This window comes from Sus scrofa, chromosome 6, assembly GCF_000003025.6.
Source record: "Sus scrofa isolate TJ Tabasco breed Duroc chromosome 6, Sscrofa11.1, whole genome shotgun sequence".
Lineage (NCBI taxonomy): Eukaryota > Metazoa > Chordata > Mammalia > Artiodactyla > Suidae > Sus > Sus scrofa.
Window position 1 is genome coordinate 48,670,876 of NC_010448.4, and position 22,297 is coordinate 48,693,172.

The 22,297-nt window shown below is 58.0% G+C and overlaps 2 protein-coding genes across 2 annotated transcripts in view; both read right to left on the reverse strand.

Annotated features, from left to right (window-relative positions):
* HIPK4 (homeodomain interacting protein kinase 4) overlaps positions 1-2,102 on the reverse strand; it is a 6,252-nt gene extending 4,150 nt beyond the window's left edge. Inside the window, exon 1 of the mRNA XM_013988572.2 lies at positions 1,259-2,102. Coding sequence (XP_013844026.1) covers positions 1,259-1,723 — 465 coding nt within the window. The 5' untranslated portion in view covers positions 1,724-2,102. The remainder of the gene's footprint in view (positions 1-1,258) is intronic.
* On the reverse strand, positions 4,355-20,885 carry PRX (periaxin). The gene is given in 9 exon segments (XM_003355926.5): positions 4,355-5,441; positions 5,444-5,569; positions 5,572-8,332; positions 8,932-9,128; positions 12,388-12,544; positions 14,882-15,007; positions 15,121-15,219; positions 15,303-15,346; positions 20,859-20,885. Coding segments are annotated over 6 exon segments (4,167 nt in total). The 5' UTR covers positions 14,909-15,007; positions 15,121-15,219; positions 15,303-15,346; positions 20,859-20,885; the 3' UTR covers positions 4,355-4,542.

Here is a 22,297-nt window from a genome sequence, read left to right on the forward strand (position 1 = left end):
AGGTTTGTTTCCGCTGAGCCACAATAGGAACTCCCAGAAAATGTTGATGAAAAAACTCATGATGAGGACGCCACCACCATCCTTCCAGGGGCTCAGCCCAACAGGCTCCCAGCTTCCCTCCTCTCTCACACGTCACGAAAGATTTCCCAGCAAATGCTGTTCCAAAGCCCCACCCGCCTCTCCTCCTTCCACTCCCCAGACTCTAGTCCCACCCGCCCAGGCTCCCACCTGGATCGGAAGCAGTCACCCCCCACTGTCTTTCTGTGCCCGCCTCCCTCGGTCTGTCCCCCTCCTGCAGCCAGAGAGAGCCTGTGAACACCTGTGCCAGACCACATCTCTCCTCTGCCCAGGATCCTTTTGTGGCTCCAGCTTTTTTTTTTTTTTTTTACTTTTTTCTTTTTACAGCTGCACCTGCAGGATATGGAAGTTCCCGGGCCAAAGGTAGAAAGGTAGAATCAGGGCAGCAGCTGCCAGCCTTCGCCACAGCCACAGCAACACCGGATCCAAGCCGTGTCTACAACCTAGACAGCAGCTCACAGCAATGCCGGATCCTTAACCACTGAGCAAGGCCAGGGATCCAACCTGCATCCTCACAGAGACATCAGGTTCTTGACACACAGAGCCACAGCGGGAACTCCTGCGGCTGCCTCTAACTTAGGATAAAGCGCTTGTCCTCTCTGTGGCCCCACCCCTCCCTGATTCCATGTCCTCCCTCTTCTGCTCAGTGACTCCACCTCAGGCGCACTGGCCTCCTCAGACACAGATACCCAGCCCGCTTCTACCTCAGGGCCTTTGCACGGGCTGTTCCTTCCACCCAGCTGCTTTCCCCCAGATGTCACCTTCTCAGGGAGGCCTCCCCGACCACAGTGTCTCAGGTTTTCCTCTTCTCCACCCCACATCCTCCTCCATCCTTGGGATCTTGTCTCCTTCTCACTCACCTACCAGGTTTTATTCATTAATCTTGGCAACTCTGTCTCCCCCACTAGAATGTCAGCCCCACAAGGACAGGACTGGGCCAGAGGAGCTGAGCTAAGAATTGAGCAAGGATGGGAAGATTGCGGGTCTGACTGGGAAAGGAGGTCAGAATTGAGATGGGGCGATGGGGACTTCAGAGCTAGGAGGTGGGGAGACAGTGTGGCTGCTGGGGGTGGGGAGGGACCTCAGGGCTGGGAGGGCCTCGGCATCAGGAGAGCGTGCGAGGAAGGCTGGGAGAAGACAGGATGGAGGGACGCTGCCACCCCTGGGCCGCCACACTCACCTTGACCCTGAAGGGGCAGCGGGTCTGGTCCACCAGCATGATGTTCTCGGGCTTGAGGTCGGCGTGGATGATGGCCAGCTCCTTGAGCCGGGCCAGGGCTCTGAGCACCTGCAGGGTGACCGTGCGGATGTGGCGGGCGGGGAGGGGCGCGAAGTTGTTCTCCTTCTGGAATTCGAAGAGGTTTTGCTCCAGCAGCTCGAAGACCAGGTAGAACTTGAGGGCATCGTGGAAGAACTCGAGGAAGCGGATGACGTGGGCCTCCTCCGGGTCCAAGCCCCTCATGCACCGCAGCAGCTTCAGCTCGTTCTTGATGATGCGGTTGCGGTAGGCGTCGTTCTTCAGGATCTTGATGGCCACCATCTCTCCCGTGCTTCGCCGCCAGCCCTTGGCCACCTCCCCGAAGGTGCCCTTGCCTAGCACCTCGATGATGTCGTAGCAGTCGGTCTCCGACTGGATGGTGGCCATGGCGCCCCTGCCAACAGACACTGCCCGGCCGCCTCCGCCGCCCCCGCCCCACGGGCTCTGTCTGCGAGGCCTCCGGCCCTGCCGCCGGCCCCGAGGGTCCCCACCGTGGGGGAAAGAGAACCGCTCTCGTGCCTTGCCCTGCGAGGTTCACCCCTGCCTCCCTGGCAACCCCCAGACCCCTGGGCCACACAGGGAGTCTTCCAGGGCCTGCACCCCTCCCCCAAAGCCCTCCTGGCTTGGGACGAGGGGCCCCAGGCCCCCCCGAATGGGTTCCAGTGTTGCTGAGTGGCTCTGGTTCTGTTGTTGGAGACCTGAGCCCCCGGCTGGAATGGGGGATGGGGTGGCAGGTAGTGCCCCCTCCCCCGCCCAGTGGCGGAACCCTGGCGAGGCTGGACAGGGGAAGGGTCAACAGAGAGGGGAGTCTGATCATGGCCCTTGGGCACAGAGGGATGAGACACTCCTAAGCAGAGGTGAGAAGAGGCGAGCTTCCCAAGCTCAGGGGTTTGTGTGGGCCTATCTGTTCAGAAAACACGGGCTCCTGGGAGTTCTCGTCATAGCTCAGTGGTTAACGAATCCAACTAGGAACCATGAGGTCGCGGGTTCGATCCCTGGCCTTGCCGGTGGGTTAAGGATCCGGCATTGCCGTGAGCTGTGGTGTAGGTCGGTGGCTACAGCTCCGATTAGACCCCTAGCCTGGGAACCTCCATATGCCGCAGGAGCGGCTCAAGAAAAGGCGAAAAGACAAATAAAATTAAAGTTAAAATTAAAAAAAATGCCTAAAGTCAGAGTTCCTACTGTGGTGCAGTGGGTTAAGGATCTGTCGGTGTTGCTGCAGCTGTGGCATAGGTCCCTGGCCTGGGGACTTCCACATGCCATGGGTGTGACCCCCAAAATGCCTAAGCCAGAGGTAGGCTTTGACCCTGAGCAGTCTGGCTCTACAGCAGAGCTCTGAACCATGCCCCCACACAGCCTCCCAGGGTCCCCGGGACGTCAGGGGAGGTAGGCAGAAATGCCAGACATGCACTGGATGCCCACGTGGACCCAGGAGAGAACTGGGGAATTGTCAGCACAGAGGTGAGGCGTGGAAGCTAAGGGGAGGGTGGCGTGACCCAGGGAGGGGTGGCGAGGAGCCCTGGGGACCCGAGGGGCACAAAGAGAGAGAGGAGTGGGGGAGAGAAGAGAGCATTCAGGAAGGAGCCTGAGAAGCCACGACACAGGAGACAGAAGAGGCCTGGAGCGTGGCCACAGGGAGGCCACCGAAGCCACTGACAGATCAGCTGTGGGGAGAGGAAATCCTCAAATGCTGGGGGCCCGGGCCGGGGCTGTGCACCAGGAAGGGAGGGGACTCCTGCCTCATTTGATGGGTGAAGAGGAAGGGGGGCTGGCTTGAAGGGAGAAGGTGCTGGAATAAGTGGGGAGTCTGAGCACTCAAGGGCACACCCCTTCATCCTCTTGAATGGGAGGAAGAGAATGGAGAGAGTGAGAGGAAACTAGCGGCACCAAGGCGCGATTTGGGATTGGGACAGAACAGCTTCTCTAGGGCACCTCACAGACATGAGGAGTCTGGGAGTTCCTGCCGTGGCACAGTGGTTAACAAATCTGACTAGGAACCATGAGGTTGCGGGTTCAATCCGTGGCCTTGCTCAGTGGGTTAACGATCCGGTACTGCCATGAGCTGTGGTGTAGGTCGCAGACACGGCCTGGATCCCGCATTGCTATGGCTCTGGCCGGTGGCTACAGCTCCGATTCGACCCCTAGCCTGGGAACCTCCATATGCCGCGGGAGTGGCTCTAGAAAAGGCAAAAAGACAAAAAAAAAAAAAAAAAAAAAAAAAAAAAAAAAAAAAGCATGGGGAGTCTGGGGAGTGGGGAGGCTTAAATCCTTTTTTTTTCCCTTTTCTTTTTAGGGCTGCACCTTCAGCATGTGGAAGTTCCTGGGCTAGGGGTCGAATCAGAGCTGTAGCTGCCGGCCTACACCGCCATCAGCAACACCACATCTGAGCTGCATCTTTGACCTATGCCGCAGCTTGCAGCCAGGAATCGAACCCGCATCCTCATGGATACTAGTCGGCTTCTTAACCCGCTGAGCCACAACAGGAACTCCCAAGGCTTAGCTCCTGAGCGGGGATGGGTCCTTGGAAGCTGAGGCCTAGCCTCAGTAGGGAACTGAGGACCCTGGACTGAGTCCTAAGAGGCAGCCGAGTGTCTGGAGTGAAGGCTCTGAGGCCCTGAGCTTGGAGAGGGGATCGGGAGGGGCCTCCTTGGGTGGGGCTGGGGTGGACGGGGCAGTCAAACCAGCCAGACAGGAAGGGGACAGGCCAGGATGCAGAAGTGCTCCTGGAGGTGGGGAGGTGGCCAGCAGAGGGCAGGTAGGTGGCAATCCAGCCATCCTTGTCTGCTCTCTTAGGCCCCTGGGGTTGTCCTGGCCAGAGTCGGTCCCCTAGGACAGGCAGAGTCCCCAGCAGAGGAGTCCTGCAGCTGAGCTCTGCTGGGGAACTTCCTCAGCTCAGAGGCTCCCGGGGTAGCCTGTCTCCTTGCACCCAGGATCCCCTTAGACTGACCTCAAGGGACTTCTTTCTCTGTGCCCTGGCCCCCCTCAATCACGCACACACAGAGGAGAGCTGACACAAGCTACCTCTGGATTATTTTATTCACATAGCTTGGCACTCCTGCCAAGGCGCTGGGCACGGCCTCCCTGGCCCCGCCCCCATCAGTCGCCCACCTCCCAGCCCTCTGAGGGTTAGTGCTAGTTATCTCACACACAAACAAGGGGGACGGGGAGGGAAAGATGGGAGGGGAGTCTCTCTCTGCTCAGGGGTTTCAGATAACGGCAGCCTGAGCCCCCTCCATCCTGGCAGGGCCTGGGGGCCCGGTCTCCGAAAATCCCACGCTGGGCAGCCGGACCCGGAATCCACCCTCTTCCTGGTCCCCACTCCCGCTCCGGGCCTTGGGGCTTAGGGACACCCGGGGAAAGCGGAACTTGGGTGACTTCTCCCCGCCAGGTGATTTGGGGGCTGCCTCCCCCTCCTGCCCCCGAGAGGCTTTGGAAGGCGCAGCCAGGCCCACTCGGGGCAAGCGGACTCGGACCCGGCCTCGGCGCCCCAAGACCCCTTCCCCGCCACCCTCCTCTTCCTCCTCCTCCGGGCTCGGGGAGCCTTCCCCGGTGACTGCCTCGCTCTGGCTGAAGCCCACGCGGGGCAGCCTCAGTTTGGGGCTCTTGGCCTTCTCGCCCTCCTCAACTCCCTCCTTGGCCCGTGCCAGGCCAAACCGGGGCAGCCGTACCTTGAGCTTGTGTCCAGCATCGCCCTCGCCCTCTGCCACCTGGTACTCAGCGCGGCTACCCACGGTGGGCGGGGAGAGCTCCACATCAGGCAGTGAGAGATGCAAGGTACGCTCGGCCCCTGGGGGCTGGTCCCCAGGCCCCTCGCCCCCAGCCCCAGCTCTGGCCCCCAGCGTAGGCATCTTCAGCCTCAGCCCACCCTCACCTGTGGCTGCCTCTCGGCTCAGCCCCACATCCAGCTCAAGCTGGGGCACTGTCACAGCAGGCATCTTAAAGACACCCTCGCCCACCAAAAGCTCACTACCCACCACCTGGGCTCCAGGTAGAGACAAGGTCACCTGAGGCACCTGGACCCTGTACCCTGCTGTGCCCTCTGCTGGAGGGGCTGCACACTCAGCCTGCTGCCCTGGAGTGGTGCCCAGGTCAGCCTCCCCAAAGCGGTCAGCTCCACCTGGGGCAGGGAGAGGCCCAGCGGCATCCTCGGTCCCCCAGCCTGGCCCTCAGGGACCATCTGCCTGGCTGTGGACACTTGAAGGCCTGACAGCTGTCCTCCACTGACAGCTACCCTCCTTCTGCCCCCCCTTCCTCCTGGGCCCCCAGAGTGACCAATTCCACCTCAGGGATCTTCAGCTGCCCAGCTATAGACTCTGGCTTTTCCCCGGGGCTGACGCGCCCACTCTGGATTTCTGCTTCCTTCCCTCGAGCAAGCCCAAAGGAGGGCATCTTCAGCTTGGGCATCTTCACCTTCCCATCCCAACCCCTGCCCTTGCCCTCCACCTCGGCCACCCCTGGCACCAGATCTCCTGCCTCGGTGTCCCGGCCTTTGACCCCAAACTTGGGCAGGGCAAACCTGGGCCCCTTGAGCTTGACATCGGCCCCCGCCACCTCCACCTTGCCCGTGGGCGGATGGGCATCCAGGCTGAGCTGTGGGATGGACAGATCGAGGGCGGGCAGCAGGCCTGCCTCCCCCGGCCCTTTGGCCTCCGCCTCGGTCCCCACCCGAGCCTTGGGGAGTGAGATGGCAAACTTGGACACCTTCAGCTTGGTGGCCCGACCGGCCCCCTCAGCTTCTGCCTTGGTCACCTTTGGCCCTGAGAGTCCAAACTTGGGCAGCGAGAACTTGGAGGAGGGTTTGACTTTCATCTCCGTCGCCTCTACCTGCCCTTCTTCGACTTCCGCTGTGGGCAGCTGTGGAGTGACAATCTCAACAGAAGGCAACCGGAAGGCCACTTCCCCGACCCCTGCTACCACCCCAGGGGCCCCTGCCTGCTCCCCCTTACCCACTTCAGCGGCCGGGACGTGCCCCTCCAGGCCGAGGGCCCCAGGCAGGTCTAGCTCCACTGAGGGCAGTGTGAGAGAGGGGGCACTCACACGAGCCTCGCCGCCCACCTCCGGCTGCAGACATGGAAGTGTCACCAGCTTCCCTGAGACCTCAGCCCCTGCCTCACCTGGCTTCCCTCTCAATGGGGACACTGGCCTCCCTAGCTTGGGCATGGTCATCTTAGGCATCTTGAAGCCAAATTCCAGCCCCTCTGCCTGCTCTGCCCCAGCAAATTTTAGCGGCACTTCTGGAGCCTTGGGCAGCTTCACCTCAGGTGCCTTTGGCAGGTGCACCTCTGGGACCTTTGGCGCCTGCACTTCCGGCAGCCGCATCTCTGATACCTTTGGCAGTTGCACTTCTGGGAGGTGCACATCGGGCACGACCATCTCGGGCACCTTGGGGAGTTTTATCTCCGGGAGCTTCATTTCAGGGAGTTTCACGTCGGGGACTTTCATCTCGGAGACTTTTGGCAGCTGCACCTCTGGGAGGTGCACGTCCGGCACGACCATCTCCGGCACTTTCGGGAGTTTCGCCTCCGAGACTTTCGGCAGCTGCACCTCTGGGAGTCGCACCTCGGGCACAGCCATCTCAGGCACCTTCGGGAGCTTCATCTCAGGGAGCTTCATCTCAGGAACTTTCGGGAGCTGCACTTCTGGGAGCTGCACTTCTGGCACGGCCATCTCGGGCACCTTCGGGAGCTTCATCTCAGGGAGCTTCATCTCGGGGAGCTTCATCTCAGGGAGCTTCATCTCGGGCACCTTCGGCAGCTTCATCTCGGGGACTTTCGGGAGCTGCACTTCTGGGAGCTGCACCTCTGGCACGGCCATCTCGGGCACCTTCGGGAGTTTCACCTCGGGCACCTTTGGGAGCTTCATCTCGGGGACTTTTGGCAGCTGAACTTCTGGAAGCCTCACCTCTGGCACAGCCATCTCGGGCACCTTTGGGAGTTTCATCTCTGGCACTTTGGGGAGCTCCACCTCTGGGAGTCGCACATCTGGAAGGGCTGCCTCTGGCATTTTGGGGAGCTTGACTTCTGGGGCCTTGGGGAGTTTCACCTCAGGTGCCTTGGGTACCTTGACCTCAGGCGGCGAGACCCCGATGCCAAAGGAGGGCATCTTGATGGTGGGCAGCTTCAGCTTGCTCTCAACGGCTTCAGGGGCAGTGGGCCGGGGCTCCAGGAGGGAAAGCCCGAAGGTGGGCATTCGAAGTCTGGGCACCTTTGCCCTTGCCTCAAGGCTGTCCTTGGCCACCTTGGCCTCAGCGACTTCCTTTGCTCGAGCCCCAAACCGGGGGAAACCGAGGCGGGGCATCTTCAGGGCCACCTCAGGTGCCTCTACTGGGGCCTCTACCTCTGCACCAGGCAAGGCCAGGTCCACCCCCACTGTAGGTGCTGCCACATCCAGGGTGGGCACCGTCACTGCCACAGCCCCTTCCCGGGTCTCCAGGCAGGGAAGTGTGGGCAGAGTGGGCAGTGAGGGCAAGGAGGGCAGCTCCACTTGGGGCAGCTGGATCCCTACAGCCGCAGGCTCCACAGCAGGTTCTGCTGGGGCTCCTAGCCCAAGGGTTGGCAGGTGGAGGGCAAAGCCACCGGCGGCCTCTGCTGCAGGGGCCACCTCCCGCCCCTTGGGGGCTGAGACCTGGGGGACAGCCACCCCGGCGCCTGGCAGCCGGGGCCCAACCAGCTCCACCTGGGGAGCTGTGAAACGAGCTCCTGCTGCCACCTCGGCCTCTGCTTTGGCCTTCCTGGGGGGAGGAGCAGCGGCGGCCAGCCGGGCTACCTGGGCCTCTTCGGCCACTTCTCGGACACGCAGCCGAGGCAGCTGGAGGCGCCGGCGGGTGGGGGCAGCCGGGACGGGACCCTTGACAGCCTCGGCTTTGAGGCCTCGACGCAGACGGGAGAACTTGGGAAAGGAGAATTCGACGTCAACGGGGGCCAGGTCTGCAGGGACCCCCAGGGCCCCAGGCACCACCATCTTCTTCTTCTTCACAGGGGACAGACTCTGGATGTTCTGGGGAGAGAGGAGAGAGGCAGGAGGCGGTAGGACAGTGGGAGGCCTGGGGTGGACCAAGGGAGCCCCGTGTGCTATTGTACCAGGCTGGGCATGTGTTGCATTGAGCATCTCGTCCTCAAAACATCATCCCACTTCCTGCCTGTCACTTTCACCATTACCACCCTAGAAGGCAAGGGCTTTCATTTAGAACCTTACAGTGAATCACCAAGAGTGGAGAAACTGACCCAAGACTTCTAGCTCCTCATTCCAGAATTTTCCCCAATATCCTTATTCTAGAGATGTGGAAACTGAGGCCCAAGGAAGGAGAGAAACCTGTCCAGGGTCACATAAGGGAGCAGCGCTCAGGCTTGAACCTGGCCTCTCTGGTTCAGGACCCCTGGTGAGGTAGGTGAGGGTCCAGGTCTGGGATGGGTGGGTCCCCCTCCCCAGGGAGGAGTTCAGGGACAGAGAACAGGAGGGAGAGGGTGGGATTAGCTCTGGGTTAGTGACGAGACAGAGGGCAAGGCTGGCCCACGGTGTGGGGGCAGTGGGGCTCACGACGCAGAGACGGGATCACTAGGGCCGTCCAGGGCCGGGACCGGGCTAAGCACGCGTACCAGCTTGGCCACTTTGGCCCGCGGGCCCTTGATCTCGTAGCCGGCCACGGTCCCGGGCCGCAGCGCCAGGTCCCCGGTGGGCACAGTGCGCTTCAGGCAGAAGGAGACCTTGTAAGGCTCGGCGCATTGCAGCAGGCGTAGTGCGTCCTCATACTTGAAGTTCTCAAAGAACACGCGGGCGCTCAGCAGCTGGTCCCCTGCAGGCCAGGTGGAGGTGGGCAGGGCGTGGGCATCTCCCGGCTCCGCCCAGGCCTGTTCCGCCCACTTCCCTAGAGCCAGAAGAGCGAAGCAAAGCGCATGCGCAAGCCCCAAATGTGGGCCCCGCCTATACCCGAGCACCGGCTCGAGATGCAAAGTTCGTCCTTGTTTGAGGTTCTGACACTTAAGCACAAGGCCACAGCCAAGGATTTAGCCCTGCTTCCCTCACTGAACAAATCCAAGTTCGTTCAGGCCACGCCCCCTTTCTACACTCCTCCCCCTTCCTCGCATTATCAGAAGAGACCGTCCAGAAGCTCCCACCCCATTATTCACCACCACCCCCCCAACCCCGCCCCGGGCTCCTGTGAGGATTTACTCTCCATCAGATGCTAGGAAGGAACTGTCCCCAGTCCTAACTCGGGTCAGTCCCTCCAATGCCTTCTCAGGGACATACTCCGGCCATTCTCCCCTCTCTCCCCACACTCTCAGTGTGCCTTCCACATTATTCCCATCAGCAAACAACAGAGCATTCTTTCTCCCATAAGAAAGGGTGTCTTTGACCTCACTCCTCCTGGAGCTTCTGCCCTGTTTATCTGTTCGCCTTAGTGGCAGAACGCATCGAGTTCTCCAGCTGCGTTATTTCCGCTTCTCCCATCACACTTCTGACGCCCCCCTCCCAGAGCCTTGAACTGCTCCTCGAAAGGTGCCACTTGGTGACCTCTGTGTAGCTAAATCCAATGGTCAAGTCCCAGACTTCCTCTGCTCGAACCCCTGCTTTGAAACCTGGCTTCGCTCTCTCTCTGCTTGCGTGGCTTGGCTTCCAGGGTGCCACACTATCTGGAACCTCCCTTAGAGGCTCCTTCTCAGCCTCCCGGGAGGGTTTCTCCCCACCTCCTAGACCTGTTAAAGACATACGGTCCCAGAGCTCAGGCCTCAGACCTCTTCTCCATCTACATGTTACACTCATCCCTTTGGGAAGCGCATTCAGATTCAGGAGTTCAAGGATCATAAATCTGCTGACAACTCCCAAGTGTATCTCTCCAGCCCAGCACTGCCTCCTCCATCCTAGACTCACGTCCCTCCACACCTGCACCTTGGCGTTCACTTCCTGTTTAAGAGATCCAAACTGTACTCCTGATCTTCCTCCAAACAAGTTCCAGCCCTAAATGTTCCCCATGGGTGGGACCACCAACCCCATTCTCAGGTCGAGAAATCCTCAGACACATCCGTGACCCATCTCTTTCCATCACAAACCATATCCAGTCCTGCGAGCTATTCCTTCAAATTATATCCAGAATCCAAACCCTTCTCTTCACCTCCTGTAACACTGTTTTGGCTCCAAGCATCACCGGCTCTCTCTCTCCCTTTTTTTTTTTTTTTTTTTTTTTTGTCTTTTTTGGGCTACACCTGCAGCATATGGAGGTTCCCAGGCTAGGGGTCAAATTGGAGCTGTAGTTGCTGGCCTACATGGAATCTGAGCCACATCTGCGACCTACACCACAACTCACAGCAACAGTGGATCCTTAACCCACTGGGCGAGGCCAGGGATTGAACCTATGTCCTCATGGGTGCTAGTCAGATTCATTTCCGCTGAGCCACGATGAGAACTCCCATGCATCACCTTGTCCTACCTGGATAATCACAGTAGCCTCTTTATTGGTCTCCTTGCTCCCCATCCTGCCCTGGACTGTTTACTGCTAAAAGAGCATCTCAGCAGCCAATTCATGTTCCTCCTCCACTCACAACCCTTCCACACTAAAAGTCAAAGTCCTCTAAAAACTGCTCTTTCAAAAAACCTCTCTGGCCTCATCTCTTACTCTACTCTTCACTAAATCTATTCTACCCAGGCTGGCTTCCTTGCTGTTCCTCCAGCAGGCCAGGCACACTCCCATCTTGGGGCGTTTGCACTGGCTGTTCTCTCCCTCTGGAATGCCCTTCCAGATGGCCGCGTAGCTCATTCCCTTACCCCCTGCAGGCCTTTCTGGCCTTCCTGGCTCACACTTTTAAAAATACAGCTTCCCTGAGTTCCTGTCGTGGCACAGCGGTTAATGAATCCGACTTGGAACCATGAGGTTGCGGGTTCAATCCCTGGCCTTGCTCAGTGGGTTAAGGATCCGGCGTTGCTGTGAGCTGTGGTGTGGGTCACAGACGAGGCTCGGATCCCACGTTGCTGTGGCTCTGGCGTAGGCCAGCGTCTACAGCTCCCATTAGACCCCTAGCTTGGGAACCTCCATATGCCGTGAGTGCGGCCAAAAAAAAGACAAAAAAATAAATAAATAAAAATAAAAATAATACAAAATAAAAATACAGCTTCCCGGAGTTCCCGTCATGGCTCAGTGGTTGACGAATTCGACTAGGAACCATGAGGTTGCGGGTTTGACCCCTGGCCTTGGTCAGTGGGTTGAGGATCCAGCGTTGCTGTGAGCTGTGGTGTAGGCTGTGGTGTAGGCCGAAGACACGGTTCGGATCCCACATTGCTGTGGCTCTGGCACAGGCCGGCAGCTACAGCTCCGATTAGATCCCTAGCCTGGGAATCTCCATATGCCGTGAGTGCGGCCCTAGAAAAGATTAACAAACAAAAATACAGCTTCCCTTCTGGCATCCATAAACATATGTTGCCCTCTAATTTACTGTGTATTTTACATATTTTGCTTAAATATGACTCTCCCCGCTAGAATGTAAGTCCCACAAGTGCAGAGAATGTTGTCTGTTTTGCTCACTGCAATAGCCCAAGCACCAGAATAATCTCTGGAAATAGAAGCCACTTAGTAAATAGTTGTTGGATGAATAAATCACATCAGCCTCATCCATGTTACCTAAACATCCCTTACTTACTAAACTCCCGCCCCACCCCCTCCAACTTAACCCCGCCTCTTTTCTTCAGCTTCAACAACAAAACTGTAACCAGCACTTAAATTGTGCTTACCATGAGCCACATAGCTACATGCTGTTTTCGAATACTGACTCATTTAACCCACATAATAACCCTATCCACATAATAACTAGAATCACTCCCATTTTAGAGACGAGAAAACCGAGGTACAAAAAGATCACAAGATAGTAAAGTGCAGAACGGGAGCTGAACCGAAACAATGAACCCCAACCCCAGTTCAGAGCAACCGCAAAGCCAACACACAAAGTCCCGCCCCAAGTCCCTCTAACCCCGCCTCCGGGACCCCGGCCGAGCTCGGGATCCAGGGCCGATTCTTAACCCCGCCCCCGCAAGGAGGCCCCGCCCCATGGCCCTGCCCCGCCCACCTTCCTGCAAGCTGAGGCTCTTGGCCGCCGGCGAATCCTCGCGGAGCTCCCGGACGAAGATTCCCTCCTTGCCGCCGCCCGCTACGTTGATGCCGCTGACCCCAGTCTGCGCCTCCGTTTCCACGATGATCTCCACCAATTCCGCCCGCCTCAGCTCCTGCGAAGGCGAGCGAGGGGTCGCCATGGCGTGTTAGGGCCCGACCTCGCCCCGAGTCCGCCATGCCGCTTAAAGAGGCTCTTAAACAGGTCTTCCGGGCACAGGCGCCTCGGCGGGGCTCAGGCAGGTGGTGTGGGCCCAGCCTCTCCGGCATCTCCACTTAAGTGAGCTCGAGGGCCGCTCGCTCTGTGAGATTCGCGGAAGGGGTCAACGGCTCAGCCGCCTCAGCGGCCTCGAGGATCTACGCCCCCCTCCACCTGGCCCCTGCCGGGAGGGGCGGGGCGAGGGGCGGTGTTGTAGAGGAGGGGCGGGGTGGGGAGGCCAGAAGGAAGAGGGTCACTGAGAGGAGGGGGCTGTGCTTCCCAGAGGGGCGTGGCTAGTTCGGGGGGCGGGGTTAGGGGTTTGGAGCCCCGTCAGCACGCACGGATACCCGGCAGCGGCCAGGAAGAGGTACGTGTAGTTGGAGTGTGCCTTTGGAGGCGCAGAGGGGACTCATAATCCAAGGACAGGATTGAGGGGCTTTAATAACAGCAGAACAGAGGTGGGATTGAGAATGGTGGTCGCGAAGAAAGGGCTGACCGTTAAATGGTGCAGTGAGGAGGAGTGGGGGCGGGATTGGCCCCCTCGAAGGCTTGAATGTGTGCAAGACTGTGCCCTATTGTGGACTCTCTGACCCCAAGCCCTGCATAACGCTCGTGGGAGAGGGAATTCAGTGACGAGGGGTGCGTGGGTAACGAGTGGTGGCCTGGCAGACATGGTATTCCTGGTATTTACTGTAAATGGTGCTGACCTGGCCCTGGCCTAGCAGCACTGTGGGATCCGCATCTGGGCTTCCCAAAAGAGGCAGTGAAAGACCTCAGTTCCACAGCCGTCTAGGAACCCAGTCTGCTGTGTGTCTCTGGGGGAGAACTTTGCCCTCTCTGGGCCCATTTCCATACTGTCAAGTTGGGTAACATGGACACAGTGGAAGGAGTGTGTGACTGTGAGCTGAGACCTGAAGCAACAGGAATGTGAGGGGATACCGTCATGGGCAGTGCATCGGGGCTGGCCGAATGGGGCCGAGCCCAGGGCTTGGAGAGGGGAAAGCAGGTCTGGCTATATGCCCCACAGCAGTGGCCCCAAGACCAGAGACCTGGGCAGAGCATGGCGAGAAGGAGAAGGAAGAGTTGTGGCAGGAGCTGCAGAGAAAGGACCTACCATTACCCAGCACCCTTAGGCCCTGGGCTAAGCATTTTATGTGTAGATCTCATTTCATTATGTCCCGCAGCTTGGGCAGTCCCAGAGGAGGACACGAAGGTCCGGGGAAGGGAACTGACTTGCTTAATGCTGTACTGCAGGTTAAGCAGAGGGGCTCAACCTCAGATCTGTGACCTCAGAGCCCACAGGCCATCCTGTAGGCAGTGACCCCTGTGCATTTAACGCCCTGCCTGCCATCCCTCGGCTCCTGTAAAAAGAGACCCACTCTGTGCCTGGCATCCTATAGGACGCAGCCAGTGCTAGTGCTCTATCTCCATGACAGTGAAAGCCGCTACCATTCAAGGAAGCCTCCTAGGTAGGCACCAGGCCCTGTGCAAATGACACAAGGTGAGTCCTCAGCATCCGCAGAGGTGAGGACCACTCCCCACCTCACTGACAAGGAAACCGATGGTTAGAAATGTCAGGCCATCTGTTCTGGGCTGCACAGCTGAAGTAGAGTTAGGATTTAAGCTCATGGGTCCAAAGCCCATGCCTTTAACCCTACACCATCCTGCCTCTTCTTTTTGTTGTTGTTGTTGTTTTAGGGTCTCACCCACGGCATATGGAGGTTCCCAGGCTAGGGGTCTAATCAGAGTCATAGCTGCCGACCTACACCACAGCCACAGCCAGATCCAAGCCACATCTGCGACCTACACCACAGCTCACGGCAACGCCGGATCCTTAACCCACTGAGCAAAGCCAGGAATCAAACCAGCAACCTCATGTTTCCTAGTCGGATTCGTTTCCGCTGTGCCACGACGGGCATTCCCTGCCCCTTCCTCTTCTGATGAAGAGTTTCTACTCTATTTTCCTTAGGTGATTATTAATATAATTCCATTATGTTCAGTGAGTTAGCTTCTTTGAATCTTTGTCTGTATCAGGTACCGTGTTAAGCACATTACAAATGCTAATTCCACCACCATTTCTGCCCCCCACCACCACCGCAGTGACCCAGGGCCACAGTAGCCCTGTGGCTATTTCCAGTTCACAGATGGGCAGAGTGAGGCGCAGAGAAGCCAGGACGTGTCCCCTTGCTGCCCTAGGCTGTGTTCCCCCACCGAGGCCCCACAAGTCCCCCGGCAGGAGGTGTTGGGCGCTCACCTCAGCACTCCGGCTCCTGGCCTCCATGGCGCTGCTGGGAGTCACCAAGGCCCCAGGCTCCTGCTTCCTCTCTCCCTTCTGCTGCAGGACCAGCTTCAGCTCTGCATGGAGCAGCTGCCTCTGAGCCTGCCGGGGCAGGGACGGAGGCTTGAGGCCAGGAGAGGATGGAGGGGAGAAGGCCAGGCTAAAAGGGGGAGCTCAAGCTGGGTACGGGGAGGGGAGAAGGGCTGTCCTCTCACCGCCGCCTGGGCACAAGCACCTCCTCCTAACAGGAGCCCAGCCTGGGGTGGCACACAGTCGTCTGCGGGGCTGGCGCCCTTCCTCTGGGGTCTTGCTGCCTGCCAGGGAGAGACCAGGTCATGAGGCTCCAGGCAGGCCAGGGACGGTCAGGGAGGGGCGTGTGGCACCAGCCAGTGCTCACCTCAGGGTCACCTCCAGCTCCTTGGGCCTCCTGGGTCCGGGGCTCTAAGGAGAATAATACGCGTTACTTTCAGCTCACCCCACGGCTGGCTTCCTGAGTACTGAGCTCAATACTCTACCCCCAGAGCACGCGTGGGGAAAGGAGGCTCTGAAGACCTTTATCCAAGGGTGACATGGCTGCACAACAAGAGTGTGGCCAGAACAAGGCTCCTAGGCCTTTCTGACGTCAGTGCCCCTACATCACCCAGCTCAGCTCACCCAGGGGCCACATCTGCTATAAAGTCATTGTACCCACTGCCTGACCTCCCTGTGGGCAAATTGCTTCACCTCTCGGTGCCTCTGTTTCCTCATCTGTAAAATGAGGAGAGTGCCCAGCTCACAGGGTTGCTGGGAGGGTCAAGTGTGTTTGTAAATGTAAAGTGCTAGGCACCCAGGAGGCGCTTCATAAGCACTTGTTATGATTCTTACTAAGAACTTGCTGTGGTTCTGATCTTTTTTTTCCTTTTTAGGGTTGCACCCGTGGCACATGGAAATTCCCAGGCTAAGGGTCAGTCGGAGCTGCAGCGGCCGGCCTATGCCACAGCCACAGCAACACAGGATACGAGCTGCATCTGCTCCTTATCCCACCGATTGAGGCCAGGGATTGAACCCGCATCCTCATGGATACTGGTTGGGTTCTTAACCCACTGGGCCACAGTGGGAACTCCCTGTGGTCCTGATCTTGTGTCGAATGTCTGACCGGTATCATTGCATGTGGACTGCAGAACACCCTTGTGAGATAAATACAATTATTGAGCCTGTTACATGGACGACACCTGAGGCTGGGAGAAGGGAGGTCACTTGCCTGGGTCACCAGTGCCAAGCCAGGTCTTGAACTTGTCTGAAAGCTCCAGCCGTTTATACAGATAATAATAACTAACGGGCATTGAGTGGTTACTCTTTGCCAGGCCTGTGCTAAGACCTTCACTTTCCACCTTACCGCAGAAAACCTCAGCCCCTCAGAGAGGGCAAGCACCTTGCTTAAGGTCACACAGCACAGCGGGAAGGAAGCAGAGCTGGGGTTCGCATGCAACCTCCCCAGCAGGCCCTTCTGTAGAAAAGGAAATGGATATTGTCTCCCTCCCTGGACCACCGCCCCCCACTCTGGCCTTGCCCTCCCGGCCCCCACCTGGCATGCCAGCCTGCCAACCCCCACTCCACAGGGAAAGGTCAGGCCTCACGCGGCACATTCCCTCAAACAATGGCCTGTCTGCTGTGCCTGGTCACATTCCGCCCCTGCCCACCCACCCCCAGCCGCACAATGGCCCTTCATGGCCCACCACTGGCCAGGACAGAGGACACGGGGCCCCTCCTCAATGCTCCAGCTGTATCCACAGTGGCAGAAGGCTCCTCTCCAGCTCTCCTGGGTGTTCAGGGCTCCGTGTCTTTCCCTGGCCTCTCTCGTGAGCCCCCAGACCCTCCAGATAGTGTTGGCGCCCACATCTGGGGTATTTCCTCTGCATTGGCCCGTATGCTGGCATCCTTAGGCCTCGAAATCCCTCTGGATATGGTAGCTATTTTAGGGTTGGAGACCAAGGCTCAGGGGAAGTGACCTGTCTGGGATCACACAGCTAGGACCTGTGCCCTTGACCCCAACTCTGAGCTTTAACTTGCATTGGTGGCTCTGAGCACCAGAAGAGGCCCAAGCAGCAAAACGACTGGGGCAGGAGTTGGGCCTAAGCAGAGGGGATAAAAGGTGCCTGAAAGAGGCATTCCAGAGGGACCTTGTTGATGCCAATCCTGGGCTGAGGGGATTTTACAGACTTTGCAGACTTTTGCAGACTTTTACAGACTTCACAGACATGGCCTCCTGGTACCCCGTTTTAATGATGCATGGTGCCCCATTTTAATGATGCGTGGATGAGAGTTTAAGAGACAGAAGATCAGAGGGACAGAGTCAGGACTTGAACCCAGGTCTGAAAAGCTAACTCTGAGTCCCTGGCCCCAGGTAGCATACTGAACTGGAAGTGAGAGAAGCCTGGTGCTTGTAGGAGGCGGAGGAGATGGAGGAGAGGATGGGCCGGGGCCATTAGCGCCCTGCTCCAGGACGGGCCAGAGAAGGTCACACCCAGAGGCTGGCACAGGAAGCTCAGCCGGGGTGGGGGCAAGAGCCAGTGCCCTCCTTCATCTCTGCCCGGGACAGCTGCCCAGCCCAGGTTATATTTAGCCCAGCTGTGCCCTTCCTGAGCCACGTACCCAGCTCCTGGGGTGGGGTGGGGTGAGAGCAGCTTCGGAAGGAAGCCCCCCTCCCCCACCCCAGGCACTCTGTGTTCCCGCCAGCCTGTCCCATCAGGTCTAGGTCACAGAAGGAGAGGGGTTCGTGTTGTGTTGGTGGGGCTCCCCTGGGGCATCGAGGCCAACCAGGACCCTCCAGAAGCCAAAAGCCCATTGCCTGAGTGAGTCCAGTGGCACTGCCCACTCCACACACACACACACCCCGCCCCCCCGCCCCGTAGCTTCCTGAGCTGCTAGAATTCTGAGTCCCCATTTCTTGAGCACTTAGCATGTGCTCAAGCACCTTCCCTGCCTTGGCTCATGAATCCCCACAACACCCCCCTGGGGAAGCCCAGCTGAGAAGTCTCTTAAAGATGTCACCCGTGCCCTTCAGGGGAGCTGGGGGGAGGGGTTGTCGTTTGTACCCTGGGCCCCTCTGGACCCCCGCTGGGCCTGCTGAGGAATCTCCCAGCTTTGCCTCGCTGTACCCTCTTCTCCCCGTGACTAACGCCAGCCCCGCTTAGGCATTTCCCCCACTCAGACCCTCGGCCACCCCAACTACGGGAGATCTGGTGCCCTCAGCAATGGGAGTAGGGGGTTGACGGCCTCATCCAAGTCCCTAGACACTGTCTGAGACCCTCTAGAGAGGCAGAGGGGAGGCATTCCACCCTGGCCTCTGGCTACCTCAGTCAGGCCCTGCTCCAGCCCTTCTCTGGTCTGAATGAATACTTGGGCAAGGTATTGCACCTCTCAGGGCCTCAGTTTCTTCATCTGTCAAGTGGAGCCAGTAAGAGGATCTGTGAGCTAATAGCAGGTGCTCAGAAGATCCCGAGCTATAGTACGTGCTCAGGTAGTAGAAACGTTCTCTGGCAGCAGGTGTGGGGGGAGCAGGGGGCTGGGCAGCTCAAAGCATCTCATATTCGGCCTTTGCTCACAGCGGCCCCACTTTTTCCTCTACCAAAGAGGAACTTTGGGACAAAATCCAGCGCAGGTGTCAGCCTCTGACCAACAGGATCAACATGGCCTCCTCACCACTCTCTTCCAGGGACCAAAAAGCCTATCCCAACCAAGGCATCCTGTCCCAGCTCACTGAGTCAAATTGGAGCTGTCGCTGCCAGCCTACACCACAGCCACAGCAATGCTGGATCTGAGCCACGTCTTCGAACTACACCACAGCTCACAGCAAAACCGGATCCTTAACCCACTGAGTGAGGCCAGGGATCGAATCTGTGTCCTCATGGATTCTAGTCAGATTCATTAGCACTGAGCCACAGATCTTTGTAAGCAGCAACTATGGACTCTCACGTTAGCCCGAGAGGTGGCCTCCACCAGCCCATTCTAGAGATGGGAAAGCAGAGGCACAAAGTGTCAAGTACCTTGCCTAAGGCTCCACAGCCAGAAAGAGGAGAATGTTGGGATTTGAACCCGGGGTCTGGCTCCAAAGTCTGTGCCTTTCACTCCCACACCACTGTGCTTCCTGAGCCCCAGGCACCCTCCCAGCCTCTCCCAGGCTCCTTCGTCTCATTCCCATGGCTTCTCAGCCTGGCCAGAAAGGGAACTGGCCGGCTGATTTCTTACCACTGGGCCTCCAGACACCTCGAGAGCTCCCGGTCGGTCTGCTCAGCCCCAGCCCCAAGCTGGGGGGGAAAAGGAATGGGGAGGGGGAGGAGAGGGAGACCCAGGCCATTGGCTGCCGAGGTGTGACATCATCAGGAGGTGGGTGGTGGGGAAACAAACATCCCCATTTCCCAGCTACATCCACCCGCAAGGGGGTGGGATCCACAGAAGAGAAGCCTGGTCGGTCTGGTCTGTCGGTCAGGCGGTCAGTCGGGCAGTCCGGCCGCCGCTCCATCGCCTGAGCTGAACCCTCTGCTATGAGCCCCGCTCCCAGGGTTTGCACGTTGCTGGTGCCGCTTGGAGACTCAGCACCCCACCAGCACTATTCCCTGGCTTCCAGACCCAAGCAAGGCCCCCACTGGTTCCTGGGGCCCCTAAAATAAACTTCCATATCCTGGCTGTGAGATCTTCAGCAAGTTAAAGCATACTTCTGGGCTTCAGTTTTTCATCTCTAAAACAAGGATGGGGGCATTTCATGGTGGCCTAGCAGTTAAGGACCCAGCGTTGTCACTGCTGTGGCTCAGGTTACTGCTGCAGTGCAGGTGCAAACCCTGGCCGGAGAATTTCCACGTGCCGAAGGTGTGGGGGAAAACATTAAAATAAATAAATGAGTTCCCGTCGTGGCGCAGCAGAAACAAATCTGACTAGGAACCATAAGGTTTTGGGTTCGATCCCTGGCATCACTCAGTGGGTTAAGGACCCAGCATTGCCGTGAGCTGTGGTGTAGGTCGCAGATGCGGCTCGGATCTAGTGTTGCTGAGGCTGTGGCATAGGTGGCAGCTACAGCTCTGATTAGACCCCTAGCCTGGGAACCTCCATATGCCATAGGTTTGGCCCTAAAGGACAAATAAATAAATAAATAAACCCATACATAATTGAATGAAAAAAACGAGCTTAGTAAAAGTGCCCACCTTATGGGTTTGGTGAAGATAAAATGAGTTAAAAGAGACTAAAAACTTTGAAAAATGCCTGGCACAGAGAGGATGCTACTTACACATATTTTGGGATTCACACAAATTAGGGGACCAGCTAGACCTGTCCCAGGGCTTTTAGCCTAAATGAAGAGGGCATGGGGGAGTCCTGCTTCTCTGTTTAATGGACTTGCCGTTTTGGGGGACACCTATCATGTACTAAATACTCTGCTGGACACCCAAAGCTCAGCTCTTGGAATCAAGGAGGTGGGTGGACAGATGATGACTAGTCTTGTTTTTTTGGTTTTTTTTTAGGCCACACCTGCAGCATATTGAAGTTCCCAGGTGAGGGGTCGAATTGGAGCTGCAGCTGCCAGCCTACACCACAGCCACGGCATAGCCGGATCCTTAACCCACTGAGCCCACTGACTGGGGCCAGGGATCGAACCTGCATCTTCATGGATACTAGTTAGACTCTTACCCTGCTGAGCTACAACAGGAACTCAGATGCCTAGTTTTTAGCTACACAATCAGGAGGTGGTAGAGCTGGGGTCGAACCCCAGTTCTTCTAGATCCCAGAGACGCTGCGACACTCTTCTGTCCCCTTCATATGACAGACAAGGAGGCTGAGAGAGGGTAATGCCCCCCCAAGGTCACCAACAGCAGGTAATTGGTAACACTAGGATTTCAACCCAGACCTGCCCAACTCCCACACCGAGGCCCCTGGGCCTCACCCTGATCCCCTGGTCCCCGGCCCCCAGCCTGCCCTGACTCACCAGACCCCGGGGGGCGGCAGAGGGAGCAGAGGTACTCCCACATGCCCCTCACACCCACCCGGCGCTGCCTCGGACGCTCCTGGCTGTTTGAGCCTGGGCCCGGGGCCGGGGCTGGGATGAGGCTGGGATTACCCCCAAAATGCATGTCAGCAGCTTCTGTCCCATTGTCCAGCCAGGCGCGGCCACCATGCCCTCACCTCGCCCCTCACATCAGCTCAGCTGGCCACTCTGCGAACCAGCCCCCCTCCCCCCACCACTGAGCAGTTGGGGCCTACTCCGAGGCCACAGGGGACCAGGAAGGGGCTGGCAGGATCCCAGAATGCTAGGGGCCTCCTCACTTCTCTCTGAAATGCCCCCGGCCCACTCTCAGCCACCGAGGAAGGCAGGAATGTGCTGAGCTCTGCGAAATGCCTTCCAGGCTTGGCAGCCACCAAGGGTTGGGGTGTGGCCAGAACCCAGCCAGAACCCTCCTCCCCGGGAGGGTAAAAGGGACAGTGTGGTCAGGACTGTGATGGGCCTGAGGAGACCCTTCCCCCATCGCGGACTCGCTCTGTCTCACTGATTGAGTCATCCAAACATGCCTCTGTTCACTTATTCACTCAACAAACATTCACAAGGCCTTGGTGGCAGGCCCTTTGCTGGGCCCTGGGGACACTGACAAACCTAAATTCACGAGGAGTGGGGAGCAGGCTCAGGACAGGATTCCTGGAGAAGGTGACATCTGGCATCAAACTGGAGGAGGAGGGAGCCAGGTCAAAGGGGCTTCCGCGTGGAGGGAGGAACAGGAGCCAAGCACCAGAGGGGTGAGAGGGAGCAGCCCATTTATCCAGTGTCAGCAAACAGTCAGTGAGCACCTGGTCTTGTGCCCAGCCCCACGGTGGATGGTGCTAGGACACTATGTGACCAAGATAGCCCAGGCCCGCTTTCAGGGTTCACAGTCCAACAGGGAGGCAGACCCAGAGCGGCCAGGGTTGTGGTGCAGGAATCACAGGCTGAGAGGTCGGGACCTGGCTGGGGAAGCCCAGGAAAGCTACCTGCTTCACTCTAGGAAGGAGGTCAGGGAAGGCTTCCCGGAGGAGGGAACCTATGAGCTGAGACTTGAACTACCCATAGGAGCTAGGTAAGAGAAGAGGGAGTGGAACAGCTTTATGGGCAGAGGGAACAGCCCATGCAAAGGATCTGAATCCAGACAGGGCTTGGCACATAGGAAATTTCCTGGAGCTGAGAGCTGTCATAGCTATGACCCCACAACTGCAAGCGCCCTTTCCTTTGTGTCTCCTTTCTTTTTTTTTTTTTTTTTTTTTTTTTTTTTGGTCTTTCTCTCTTTTTAGGGCCACACCTGCAGCATATGGAGGGTCCCAGGCTAGAGGTTGAATTGGAGCTGTAGCCACCTGCCTACACCACAGCCAAAGCAACGCCAGATCTAAGCTGCAGCTGTG